At 38.4% G+C, this 14,398-nt stretch overlaps 1 protein-coding gene across 1 annotated transcript in view; it reads left to right on the top strand.

The window, feature by feature from the left end:
- Positions 1–14,398, top strand: part of PTPRD (protein tyrosine phosphatase receptor type D) — a 339,878-nt gene that overhangs the window by 307,197 nt on the left and 18,283 nt on the right. The window contains 4 exon segments of the mRNA XM_030919181.1: positions 8,158–8,443; positions 8,862–9,040; positions 9,656–9,782; positions 10,979–11,104. Coding sequence (XP_030775041.1) covers positions 8,158–8,443; positions 8,862–9,040; positions 9,656–9,782; positions 10,979–11,104 — 718 coding nt within the window.

The following is a 14,398-nucleotide window of genomic DNA, read 5'->3' as shown; positions in this document are numbered from 1 at the left end:
AATAGTTACAAATTGTCAAAAGAGTCCAAGGAGGAATAAATCAAAAGGAAATGTTGATCCAGGATGCAGCAGTTGAGGTGAATCTTGAAGGAAAGTACATGCCAGCAGATGAGAAGGAGGTAGAAGGTCCAGCGTCACAAACGCCCAGAGGTGGGAAAGCATAAAACATGTTTAATTTGAACTAGTGTTGAGGAACAGCCAAGAATCTTACGATAAAAATATTACCTGAGGGCCCTGTGGTTTTAATAGTGAGACCAGTGCCTAAAGCATATCTAGATGAAATTTTTGAACCTCTAAGTTAAAGAAACAACCCTCAATTACTTAGGGCAAAAATTACTATTAAAAGACGGGAAACCAGACTGACCTATGACTTTTTCAAAGGACAAAGAAAGACCATGAAGCAATATATTTAGAGTTTGAAGAGATAATATTGGAGCCCAGTAATCCTGCACAAAACCAAGTTGTTGGTCATATGTAAAGAAAAGAAAAAGAAACCCACAAAGAGTTTCTCAGATATATAAGGCATCAGAAAAAGTAGCATCCATGCATATGTTTTATAAAACATTATTGAAAGACATATTCTAGCCAACCAATAGATGCGTCGAAATAAACTCAAAAATAGATGAGCCATGTCAGAAAGATAAACTGTGAAACATGTAAGGCAGAATTATTCTAAATAAATGCTGCTGATGTGGTTATAAGTTTAATAAAAATGTTATAACCAGTCCCTAAAATGGAAAATAACTATGTGGAACATGCCCTCTTTTTCCCTCACTGCCTTTCAGCTGATGGCTTTCTATTAGTTTTTCAAATGTGCTGTTCTCTATTCTAGCACTTTTTTTTAGGATATCTTTTCAAAAGCTTTTCCACCCTCTTTATTTAGCAAACAGTTACTTGACCTTTAGGTATTGCGTTAGTCTGCTGGGGATGCCATGACAAAATACTCAAAACTGAGTGGCTTAAACAACAGAAACTTACTTTCTCACCATTCAGGAGGCTGGAAGTCCGAAGATGAAGGTGCTGGCAGAGTTGGTTTCAGGAGAGGACTCTCTTCCTGGCTTTTAGATGACTGCTTTCTCATTGTGCCCTCACATGGCCTTTCCTCTGTGTATGCATAGAGTAAAAGATCTTTGGTGTCTCTTCTCCTACAAGGACATCAATCCTATTTGATTAGAGCTCCCACCTTGTGACTTCATGTAACCTTAATTATCTCCGTAAAGGCCCTGTGTCCAATACAGTCACACTGGGGGTTAGCGTTTCAACATACGAATTTTGAGAAGAAAGACACAATTCAGCCCATAACAGATTTCCGTTTCAATGGCACTTCCTCAAAGGTGCTGTACCAGCATCCTCCACATTTGCCTCACAGCGCCACTTGAGGTTTGTAATTAGATGTTTATTCGTGTGATTATTTAATGTCGAATTCCCCCACTAAACTGTAAGCTCCAACAGGAAAGATCACGTTTGTTTTGCTCATTGCTTCTTCGGTGTCTCAGCACATGGTAGGCACTCAGTAAATATTTGTGGAATAGTAGGCGAGAGAGTCTTAGGACAATACAACAAATGCGGATGGAAGAACAAAGTAAGGAACACTTTCCTGTTTGTCCCTGGATGGTGGGAATGGATGCTTTAGCATAGTCATATGTGCTGGTAAATGTGTAAAAACCTGCTCTCTGGGGGAGAAAAAAAAAAGTAGTATTTGCTGATTTCTTTGGTGTAAATATTCCCATGGATGATTTCAGACTACAAACATGAGGTCACTAGAGAGAGATGATCAGCAGCCCATCATTAGTGCAGTCCCCCCCTTATCCGCAGGGCGTGTGATCCAAGATCCCCAGTGGATGCCTGAATCCCCAGAGAGTACCAAGCCCACTTGCCATCAGTCATGACATGTTTCTGTTCATGTCTTTCACCCAAAATTTAATGCCTTTTTCATCTTAACTAAGTACTTATCACATACTGTGGCAGTAACTTTTGCAGTTTGAGGTGCAACAGCAGAACAATCATGAATTTCTTTTTCCTTCTTCACAATTTTACATATAGAAGATTGATTCTTACCATAGATCTTAGCAACCTCAGTATACGATTTCTCTTTCTTTCCTTATTAAATTGAGAACTTTCACCTTGTCACTTAAAGGAAGCACTTTGCAGCTGCTTTTTTGCATATCCAAATTGCCAGGATCACTACTCTTGCACTTTGGAGCCATTAAGTAAAATAAGGGTTACTTGAAGACAAGCACTACAATACTAGGGCAGTCCATCTGATAACTGAGATGGCTACTAAGTGACTAACAGGCAGGCAGCCTGTACAGCATGGATACACTGGACAAAGGGATTGATTCACACCCTGGGCTGGATGGAGAGAGAGGGAGGGCATGAGATTTCACCACACTATTCAGAAAGGTATGTCATTGAAAACTTAATTGTTTATTTCTGGAATTTTCCATTTAATATTTTCAGACCATGGTTAACCGCAAGTAACTGAGATTGCGGAAAGTCGAAACCACAGATAAAAGGGGATTACTGTATATGATGTTTTCACCTCAAGAGCATAAAATAATTTGAAACAATTAAGAAACAATGAGTTTTGAATATTACCTTTATTTTTAATATATTTATTTCAGCAAATAATCCCTGAAAATGTAGGGATTGGCTTTTGCTAGCTCTAGAATACCACTGATGGGGAGTTGAAGAAAATCGTGGAGTTTGAATACATAGCAATTTATAATTTATTATTGTGTAGGGTAAGAGGCAAAAACAGTCTAAGATGATTTTTCAATTTTAAACCTGAGTGTCAAGGAGAGCCTGAGTGTGGGAGGAGCAGATTTAAAAGGGAAAGATGCCGATTAAGCTTAGAATCTTTATTTTTGATATACTTGAAGACGGTTTGAAATACAGATCTCCACTTGTGCTGAAAAAGAGAGCCATCACTTTAGGAATCCTTTAGAGACTACTACTGAGAGAAAGGAGGACAGAACTTTTGGAGCATTATCTACATTTTGGGGACTGGCAGAGATATGTAATCTGGGAAATTGATACAGATGGAAGAATCCAGAGAGGCAGGTAGAGAATTAGCACAGGAGTCAAATAAAAAAAAACAAAATGAAACATACTGAGGCACAGTCTGAATGGATGCCAGTAGATTTCTGAAGATGACATTTAGAGTTCATCTTTGATTTCGATTTCAAACATGGTAGGAATTCTACCCTGTTACAGAATCAGTGTTAACATGATACAGGATCATGATACAATTATTTTGGGCTAATTTCGTGTACTACCTGTTTTGGATTATTTCGTGTTTGGAGTAATGATACAATCTCCACCCTTACTACCATTAACCCCAAGGGAGTATCTGATGTTTCCCATACTCCCTTGACTAGTGTCCTTAAAACCAAGGATAAAAGGCTTTTCTAGGAACCTGCATTAGGCGTAGTCCAATGCTGCTAATGGAATATTACAGACGAGTGGGCTACAGGAAAGTCACCATATTTGGCAGTGACTGCTGACCTAAATGGTGGAAAGCATTGTGAAGCACTGGGGGTGCTGGGAACAGGGTGCTAAATTTTAACACCTCAGAACCTGCATTTGAGTCTTCTCTGCTATCCAAGTATGGCGTGAATGGCTGTAGGACTTCAGGGCAGTTCCCAAGTGTTGTCAGAGAAGGGGAAAGGAAACCAGCATTTACTGAATGCTGCTTACGTGTCAAACACTGTGGTAGGAAGGCCCTTGCCTGACATCTCATTTGCCATGACAATAAATGTGAAAGCAGAAAGCTCCTCAGATATAAGTCACATTTATTGAAAAGAAGGCAGAGAAAAGAGCAGCTTGAGAGAGTAGATGAAAGCAAGATTTTTTTAATTATTATTATTATACTTTAAGTTCTAGGGTACATGTGCATAACGTGCAGGTTTGTTACATATGTATACTTGTGCCATGTTGGTGTGCTGCACCCATCAACTCGTCAGCACCCATCAACTTGTCCTTTACATCAGGTATAACTCCCAGTGCAATCCCTCCCCCCTCCCCCCTCCCCATGATAGGCTCCGGTGTGTGATGTTCCCCTTCCCAAGTCTAAGTGATCTCATTGTTCAGTTCCCACCTATGAGTGAGAACATGCGGTGTTTGGTTTTCTCTTCTTGTGATAGTTTGCTGAGAATGATGGTTTCCAGCTGTATCCATGTCCCTACAAAGGACACAAACTCATCCTTTTTTATGGCTGCATAGTATTCCATGGTGTATATGTGCCACATTTTCTTAATCCAGTCTGTCACTGATGGACATTTGGGTTGATTCTAAGTCTTTGCTATTGTGAATAGTGCTGCAATGAACATACGTGTGCATGTGTCTTTATAGCAGCGTGATTTATAATCCTTTGGGGGTATATACCCAGTAATGGGATGGCTGGGTCATATGGTACTTCTAGATCTAGATCCTTGAGGAATCGCCATACTGTTTTCCATAATGGTTGAACTAGTTACAATCCCACCAACAGTGTAAAAGTGTTCCTATTTCTCCACATTCTCTCCAGCACCTGTTGTTTCCTGACTTTTTAATGATTGCCATTCTAACTGGTGTGAGATGGTATCTCATTGTGATTTTGATTTGCATTTCTCTGATGGCCAGTGATGACAAGCATTTTTTCATGTGTCTGTTGGCGAAAGCAAGATTTAAAAAGCCAAATCTCAAGTGTTTCTGAAGTAATTCTGTCATAATTTTCCCAGCATTACGTTGCCTGTTTCTTGTTGTCAGCTTTAGAGACTGAATGTTAAAATGGAGTTTGTACCTAGAAAGTAACTGCCTTTTCCATTATGTTTGCAAAACACTTGGTTGGTTTGTTTGTTTGTTTATTTATTTATTTATTTATTTATTTATTTATTTATTTATTTTTTGTTGTTAAGACGGAGTCTCGCTCTGTCGCCCAGGCTGGAGTGCAGTGGCCGGATCTCAGCTCACTGCAAGCTCCGCCTCCCGGGTTCTCGCCATTCTCCTGCCTCAGCCTCCCAAGTAGCTGGGACTACAGGCGCCCGCCACCTCGCCCGGCTAGTTTTTTGTATTTTTTAGTAGAGACGGGGTTTCACTGTGTTAGCCAGGATGGTCTCGATCTCCTGACCTCGTGATCCGCCCGTCTCGGCCTCCCAAAGTGCTGAAATTACAGGTGTGAGCCACCGCGCCCGGCCAACACTTGGTATATTTAATTTAGCCTTAAGACTTACTGGATAATTAGACTCACTAGAAAATTCACATTAATAAGAGTTAATTGTCACTATCATGATTTAAGAAATACGGGAATATAAGGTAGGGGTTAAAGTGTCTTTCTCAAGGATACACAGCCATTGATGTCTGAAGAGGTACGTTAAGCCTCAAGGTCTTGCTTCAAGCTAAAACACATATTTAATATTTAAATCCTTCAAGAATTCTTCACCCTAGAAAAAGGTAACACATTAAGTTCCAAAGTCAGCTCCTTCCCTATCTTCCATATGAATGGCAAGATTGGGCAGTTAACAATATTTTGAATTTTGGGGAAAAAACAGGTTTTGTTCAAGTCATAGCCTCTGTTATTTCCTTTCATCCCACAATTCATGCTTTGAAACCACACATATTTGATTTTTTTCCCTTCCTTATTTTTTGGAAAAAAATATATCATCACCATTATGAAAAGGTTGATACTGTTTGGAGTCAGAATTATTCCTACCAATTTTGCAAGATTCTGTAGTATCTTTCTGCCAGAATATAGAACCATGCATCATCCAGCCATTTGAATGGTCCCTGATGCATATTTTGAGAAAATAGTCCTGCCATTGTCTAGAATTGACTTGATATATAGGGCTCAGTTTTAAGGTTTACAGTGTGGTTTCCACTGGGAAGAACTGCATAAAACTGTGTCCAATTAGAAACGATTCACAGCTGCAATGAAGACAGTTTAGTAAGACAACACAGAAAGAATGAAAGATGTTACTCGGAGTCTCAGGACCTGCCAAACACAGGATTTGAAAGAAACACAGAAAGACAAATCTTTTCCAGGTTGAGTCTGACTTACGTTCCTTTGACTGCAATCTGATGGCTTATCAGGAGACCAGCAAAGAGACTACTTAAAGTGATTTTCCTGTCTCTTTATTCCCGATCAAACACTATGCAGAGCAGGCCTCGGATACTCCTTACATAGCTCCAAACCCTTGTCAAATGTAGGATTTTGCACGGACTGAAGAGTCCTGTTTCCTAAGTAGGCCTACCTTACCGGGACTGGCTGCTCATTACTGGAGGGCTCTCAAGCCAATCACTAATGTGTTTACTTATTTCACAAACACTGTTGAACACTTACTGCGTGCTTTGTGTAGGGCACACAGAGATTTTTTTTAATGCAGTTCCTGCTCTCAAGATATATGCTATGGTTTATGGATGGCTGCCCTGAATTAATAATACAATTTGGTTAGAATTGTAGTGAAGATGGGTATTTGAGGGCAACTAGGGATCTGAGGCAGAGGGTGATTAAAACCACCTGGAGGGTAGGAATGGGGAATGTCAGGGAAAACTTGCCATCTAATAGGCTTGTTTAGAACCAACTAAATAAAATGAGACTTCGTGGATCTCAAGGAACTGGAACCATCAGACTGACTTCGCTCTATATTAACGTTTGCATCGGGTTTCCAATTGGTCTGTGCCGAGGTATGTGCCATCATTTGTAAGACTCTCTGTCGCAGAAGGCTTTTGCATGATGTATCAATGCCATGTCAATTTGTGGGTTTATGCTTGGTATTGAAGTCTTAGCATCAATATTCAGGAGCCCTCTGGCATAGGACATAGGAAAGTAACCTAGTTTAAAATAGTGGTTATATCAAATTCCCACTTAGCCCAGTCTGCAAACCACAGAGCTCCTGTATGGAAGCTAGCTTTGATATACACTGTTCAGCAGTTAAATAAAGGTATTATTTAAAAAAAAAAAAAAAAAAAAAAAAAAAAAAACCTTTCTTACTGTTTGCAGCCACTTGATACCAAACAGAAACTGCCTTTTCAGTGGAGACAGGCACCCTGGTGAGCATTAACTCATTCGTTTTGGAGGTCTGATATCTTTGTTGCACAGGTGCCTTGCCAAACTTATGAAAATTTTACATGTGGCTCCCAGAGCCAGCAGTATGATTACCAAAGCCAGCCGTCTTTTTTTCATGCTATAGCATCTTTAATTCCTCATCCTTCCTGTCCTTCAAGTCGTACTTCAAATGCCACATCATATACCAAACTAATACATCCTTTTTCTTTCTTGTTTAGAAATAGCTGTGTATAAAGTATTATGTCCCTTTGATACACACTGAGCTCTCTAGAGAGAGCATCTAAGTCATCTTTGTGTTGTATCCCCTATTTCACTTAGCAGAGTACTTCATTGTTTATTGAATGAAGAAATGGATAGATCAATGATTGACAAATAAATGAATACATAGATACACAGATGACAGGAAACATGGCATGTAGCAAATGAAGGAGGCTGTCTGTTGCCTGTTGTCTAAGATGGTAATATTTACCTATTCCTGTTTATTACGTGTTTACCAGCCTGATAAACACGCATGATCAGGAAGAGAAAGTATTTTTGATTGAACCATACTTGACACATAAATGTCCTCAGCCTGAAGAGTTTGATAAATAGGAAGCATGCAAAGTTTAGCTTGAGATTGTAAAAACAATCCTTATATTTTGTACATTGAACGAAAATAGACAGAGTTTGCAAAAACTATAGCCTGGTCAGACCTGGACCAATATATAAAACTATCTTCTAAATATGGACAGACTAAATGTTTGTATTTTTTTCATGACTTCAAAAGAGTTCAAAACAATGTCCACTTTGTATTGCATGATCAAGGAACATAGTGATTATAGATTTAATATTTTTTACATTTTAGAACTAAACTAATTTTGCTCAGTCTTTTGTTCCCTGCCCTCTGATTATCGTGCCTAGATAATACTTTTGACTTTAGAGTATTACAAAGTCATCCCAATAGCTATTTGAGTAGAAGTAATGGATGTAAGATCTAGTTAATAAGGATAATAAAAATACTTTCATTATGTATTTATTGAAATACATAATAAAATTTATTCCGGTTATTTATTATGTGTTGATTTTCTGATAGGTTTATTTGGGCTCTTCTTTTCTCTTTATTTTCCTCATAGTGCGGGAGTTGGCCGGACTGGTGGTTTCATCGTCATAGATGCCATGTTAGAAAGAATAAAGCATGAAAAAACTGTAGATATTTATGGCCATGTAACTTTAATGAGAGCCCAGAGGAACTACATGGTTCAAACAGAAGACCAATACATCTTTATCCATGATGCACTGTTAGAAGCAGTGACTTGTGGAAATACCGAAGTGCCAGCTAGAAACTTGTATGCCTACATTCAGAAGCTGACACAAATAGAAACAGGAGAGAATGTCACAGGAATGGAGCTCGAATTTAAGGTATGGTATTGGATGTGATGTGGTTATTCAGGAGCGAGTCATTCTGGGTTTGTCTTTGAGTCGGGTCTTTACTTTAACCTTTCAAATTTGTGAAGTACAGGATTCATTTGACCTTTCCCTCAGGTGTATGATTCTAAAATGTGTTCCTCCCCTTTTCCTCCTCTATTCTTTGCTTCCTAATAATATCTTGAGCCCTTATGTCTGCTAATTTGAGAGATTATACTTTCAGAATATATATAGAAATCCACCAGGCTGTAGAGAGTAATTAGGTAGATATGAAAAGCAGTACAATTTGAATAGTCATTTACTTTAAGTAAACAAAAGATTTCCATGGGAAAAGGGAAATGTGGGGTACATTACATTCAAACCACAGGTGAAAATGACTGGTGGGTTTTTCCTTTTTTTTTCTATTCAACAGCATCTAGCCAGCTCAAAAGCTCACACCTCAAGATTTATCAGTGCCAATCTTCCATGTAATCAATTCAAAAATCGCCTTGTTAATATTATGCCGTATGAATCCACAAGGGTATGCCTGCAGCCTATCCGTGTAGTAGGAGGATCTGATTACATCAATGCCAGTTTTGTTGATGGCTACAGGTATCTACTTTTGCTCCCCTGACTATCCAAAGCGTTGATATTTACATGTGCCCTAGTTTCATAACCGGAATAAATTTCATCTTCATTCAAAGCCATTTTCTTTCTGCATAGGTCATCATTTAGTCCCCTGATTTTTTTATTATTTTGGATAGGAGTAAGAAGCAGTAGTTATGAAGTGTTTAATCTGGTCTTCTGCACTCTTCTTTCAGAAGCCAATTGGATTTGTAAGGAGTTAATAAAGAATCTGTTTTGTACCATATTTCATAAATGTAATAGATTGTACGAGAGTAATTTCTAGAAAATGAAGCTGCACATCTAAGTGTTTCTTAAGTGATTTGTATGACACAGGAAATTGAGCTATTAGCATTGCACTAACATTCAAATAATAATGATAAAGACATACATCATAATATTAACAAGCAATTTATTTTGCAAGGTCCCTAAAATGTATTAAATGCTCTCATTTGATTGTGTAATCTTAGCAGGAATTTACTGCAATTGCATTAATAATATGTTTTCATTTTTTATTACCAGGTTGATGTTTATATATCAAGTGTGAGCTTTTGCATGTTCTCTAAATACTTTAACACATTCTTTTCATTCTCTGTAATTCAGACAACAGAAAGCCTACATCGCTACCCAGGGGCCCTTGGCAGAGACCACTGAAGACTTCTGGCGGATGCTCTGGGAACACAATTCCACCATCGTTGTGATGCTCACCAAGCTGCGTGAAATGGGCAGAGTAAGTATGTGGCCCTTGTGTTTCTCCTCATAAGACATGTACTCTATGGAGAAATGAAGACTTTGTTTTAATAACTCTTGTGCTGGTGTCATTATTTTGGAAATGCAGTGGACTCTGGACACAATCCAGACCATCATTCCTCGTTAGTTTCTAAATTTGTAAAGCCACATCAAGTTTTAAAATTTCTGTGTTTTAAAGAAAGATCTAGTGATTTGTTTCCAGTGAAGCACAAACATAGAGACAAATGAGTAGCAGGTGACCCTGTTTGACTGACGTCTGACTCTCAGCATTTTTTTACTGCCTTTTGTTCTGGACATGCTAGAGTTTGATGTGCCATCATTTCTCTGTATGAAGGAACTTGACTTTCTTTTCTTCCTGTGGCAAATTCTTACTTGCCTACCTTTCACCCCCATTGAATAAAGTGTTGGAAAGTGACATGATTTTTCTAAGGATAAAACCTGGTAATCCCAGATCCACTTTTTAAAAAATGTGGGGTTTTTGGGGGGAAATACACATAAAATAGTATTAGAAATACTTAAGGTTTCTACTATTTATTAATACTTCTCTACTATTATGACCTAATATTATTTAGAGATACCTCTTAGATTGACTTCATGTGAGCATTTTTTCGTATTTGCCTCAGATATTTTCTCTCTGTCTTCTTTGTGTCAATTAAATAGAAGTGCAGCTAAAGCCCAATTTTTAGAGCCCCCAGAGAGAACAAAGAGAATATCAGACTAGGAAAGTAACTGACTTACTCTGATGTGGCCACTGACTCTGCAGGGTTTAGCCAAGTCATTAAAATGGCCTGGGCCCCCCCGTTTCCTTGACAAGTAAGATTGCAACAAATCAATTCAGATGTTTCTATGCCCATACTGATGGTTCTCTTCATTCCAAACCATAGTGGTGCAATGTATTGTTGTCATGGCCAGCATTGTCCAAGGACTGATGTAATTATTTGGATAACTTGTAGGTGTGAAGATGCTTACCCTATCAAAATATTCAATTCAACTCGTGTATATTAAGCAGCTACCTATGAAGGGAGCTCATGGTTTCAAAGAAAAAGTGAGTCATATGCAGTTGGAATTGCCTTGAATTTTGAAATTTTATTAATGGGATAAGGAAATTAGATAGATAGACAGACAAAATGTTCTTTGTACTTTGCATAGTTTAACATTAATCTTCTCTCCTTTTAGGAGAAATGTCACCAATACTGGCCAGCAGAACGGTCTGCAAGATACCAGTACTTTGTTGTAGATCCCATGGCTGAGTACAACATGCCACAGTACATCCTAAGGAAATTCAAGGTCACAGATGCCAGGGTAAGTTGGCACAGTCTTCAACTCTTAACCATTAGCTGAAAAGTAGTCTAAGATACCTCTCTCTCTGGGAGAAGCATTTGACTGTCGTCCCAAAGAGAAATCACTCATTCTGGAGAACATTTTTTTTTAAATATGTAAGAGTAACTTTTCCTCTGTCTGGCAAGCTTTCTCCCAAACCTTAGTTTGGCTTTCATTCAAACATAACATCTGGCAGCTCAACCTTGGGGATGCACTTGGTGAGTGTTTGTGCTGGGAAGCTTTTATTGATTGGTTGGCTGTGCTTACATTCACCTTCTCAGCTCATTCTCTCTGGAGCTTTTTTGACTTCTTCATTACTTGAGGCTGTAAATATGTTGTTGTTTTGCAAAGCCCTTTAGGTCATATGGACCCAGAGGTTAATTTGGTATGATTTTAAAACTGCAGAGCAAATGGCATTCTTTAGAAAAATCTGACAAGCTTTGCACATTCTAATTTGATTCCTGGCATGGCTTATTCCTCAGTGTGCTAATGTGTCTGTCCATGAGAGCTGTTCTCCCATGACCCTCGTTGGCTAATTTTCATTCTGCATTTCTTATCTGGATTGTTGAGTCCAAGGTTCAGCCCTGATGTAAGATGTTCTATGCATAAACTCATTAATATCTTTGCCTTTGGCCACTTTCAACCCATAATTACAAACACATCTTAAGGGAGAACAGGTCAATTCAAAAACCTGCCTTGTGTTTGGAAATGTCATAGTGGGTGGGTTGAATAAAACTCTAGGGTAGATCTATTTAGTTGATCCATTGTTTTTTCTGGAAAGCAGCTTTCTCCAAATTTATGTTTGGAGATTGTCTGCTAATCCCCAAAGCCTGGCCCTGGCTGTTGACCTTAAGTGACAGAGAAATTGGTTAGCAGGAGGGTTGGCCTAGGTGACCGACCTGTTAATCCCAGAAAGTTGTATTAACTATTCTGAAGGTGACTGTATTCAAGGCAGCAGTTAAATTTCTAGGTCTTGAGTGTGACCTGCCCCATTGTTTAAAAAAACAAAGAAACAATACTCTTTCAGAATTTGAAGCTAGGTATGTGAGTGAAAATAGATTTTGAGTAAACTCACCAACTATTCCTGGTGATAAAGAAAAGAGACCAGGCCCCACCAATGGCAGAGACACCTTTCCTACTCCACACATGCCCAACTTAAATCTGATCACAATAAACACAAGAAGATTGAAACCAGAAATTGCCCACCATTTTTTTTTAAGTCTCCCTGTGATTGTATAATTTTCTTAGCTACCACACTTGCTGTTTGTGCTCCTGGAGTGTTTGTCATCTCAACTTCCCAGTTTAGGAAGCAATTTGGAACTTGAGAATAGAGTGTTTTTTTGGTCCCTTCCTTTTTTAAAAAAAATAATACTTTAAGTTATGGGATACATGTGCAGAATGTGCAGGTTTTTACATAAGTATATACGTGCCATGGTGGATTGGTACACCATCAACCATCATCTACATTAGGTATTTCTCCTAATGCTGTCATTCCCCAAGCCCCCAACACTGCAAAAGGCCCCAGCGTGTGATGTTCCCCTCCCTGTGTCTATGTGTTCTCATTGTTCAACTCCCACTTTTGAGTGCAGCATTTGGTTTTCTGTTCCTGTGTTACTTTGCTAAGAATGATGGTTTCCAGCTTCATCCATGTCCCTGCAAAGGACATGAACTCATCCTTTATGATGGAATACTCACCATAGTATTCTATGGTGTATATATGCCACATTTTCTTTATCCTCCATCATTGATGGACATTTGGGTTGATCCCAAGTTTTTGCTATTGTGAGCAATGCTACATTAACATAGTGTGCATGTGTTTTTATAGTAGAATGATTTATAATCCTTTGGGTATATACTCAGTAATGGGATTACTGGGTCAAATGATATTTCTGGTTCTAGATCCTTGAGGAATCACCAAACTGTCTTCCACAATGGTTGAACTAATTTACACTCCCACCAACAGTGTAAAGTGTTCCTATATCTCAACATCCTTTCCAGCATCTGTTGTTTCCTGACTTTTTAATGATCACCATTCTAATTGGTGTAAGATGGTATCTCATTGTGGTTTTCATTTGCATTTCTCTAATGACCAGTGATGGCGAGCAGTTTTTCATATGTTTGTCAGCCACATAAATGTCTTCTTTTGAGAAGTGTCTGTTCATATCATTTGCCTACTTGTCAATGGGGTTGTTTTTTTCTTGTAAATATAACTTATTTGTAGATTCTGGATGTTAGCCCTTTGTCAGATGGATAGATTATGAAAATTTTCTCCCATTCTATAGATTCCCTGTCCACTTTGATGATAGTTTCTTTTGCTGTGCAGAAGCTCTTTAATTAGATCTCATTTGTCAATTTTGGCTTCAGTTGCCATTGCTTTTGGTGTTTTAGTCCTGAAGTCTTTCTTTGTCTATGCCTGTGTCCTGAATGGTACTGCCTGGGTTTTCTTCTAGAGTTTTTATGGTTTTAGGTCTTAAGTTTAAGTCTTTAATCCATCTTGAGTTAATTTTTGTATAAGGTAAGGATCCAGTTTCAGTTTTCTGCATATGGCTAACCAATTTTCCCAACAGTATTTATTAAATAGAGAAGCCTTTCCCCATTGTTTTTCCTCAGGTTTGTCAAAGATCAGATGGTTGCAGATGTGTGGCGTTATTTATGAGACCTCTGTTTAGTTCCATTGGTCTGTATATCTGTTTTGGTAGCAGTACCATGCCATTTTGGTTACTGTAGCCTTGTAGTGTCCTTTGAAGTCAGGTAGCGTGATGCCTCAAGCCTTGTTCTTTTTGCTTAGGATTGTCTTGACTTTGGGGGCTTATTGGTTCCACATCAAATTTAAAGTAGATTTTTCCCATTCTGTGAAGAAAGTCAATGGTAGCTCGATAGGGATAGCATTGAATCTATAAGTTACTTTGGGCATAATGGCCATTTTCATAATATTGATTCTTCCTATCCATGAGCATGGGATATTTTTCTATTTGTTTGTATCTTCTCTTATTTCCTTAAGCAGTGGTTTGTAGTTCTCCTTGAAGAGGTCCTTCACATCCCTTGTAAGTTGGATTCCCAGGTACTTTATTCTCTTTGTAGCAATTGTGAATGGGAGTTCACTCGTGATTTTGCTTTCTATTATTGCTGTATATGATTTGACTCTCTATTATTTGTGTATAGGAATGCTTGTGATTTTTGCACATTCATTTTGTATCCTGAGATTTCGCTGAAGTTGCTTATCAGCCTGAGGAGATTTTGGGCTGAGACGATGGGGTTTTCTAAATATACAATTCT

The sequence above is a fragment of the Rhinopithecus roxellana genome, chromosome 16 (assembly GCF_007565055.1).
Source record: "Rhinopithecus roxellana isolate Shanxi Qingling chromosome 16, ASM756505v1, whole genome shotgun sequence".
NCBI lineage: Eukaryota > Metazoa > Chordata > Mammalia > Primates > Cercopithecidae > Rhinopithecus > Rhinopithecus roxellana.
Note: the sequence above shows the minus strand (reverse complement) of the source record. Positions and strands in the feature narration are given on the sequence as shown.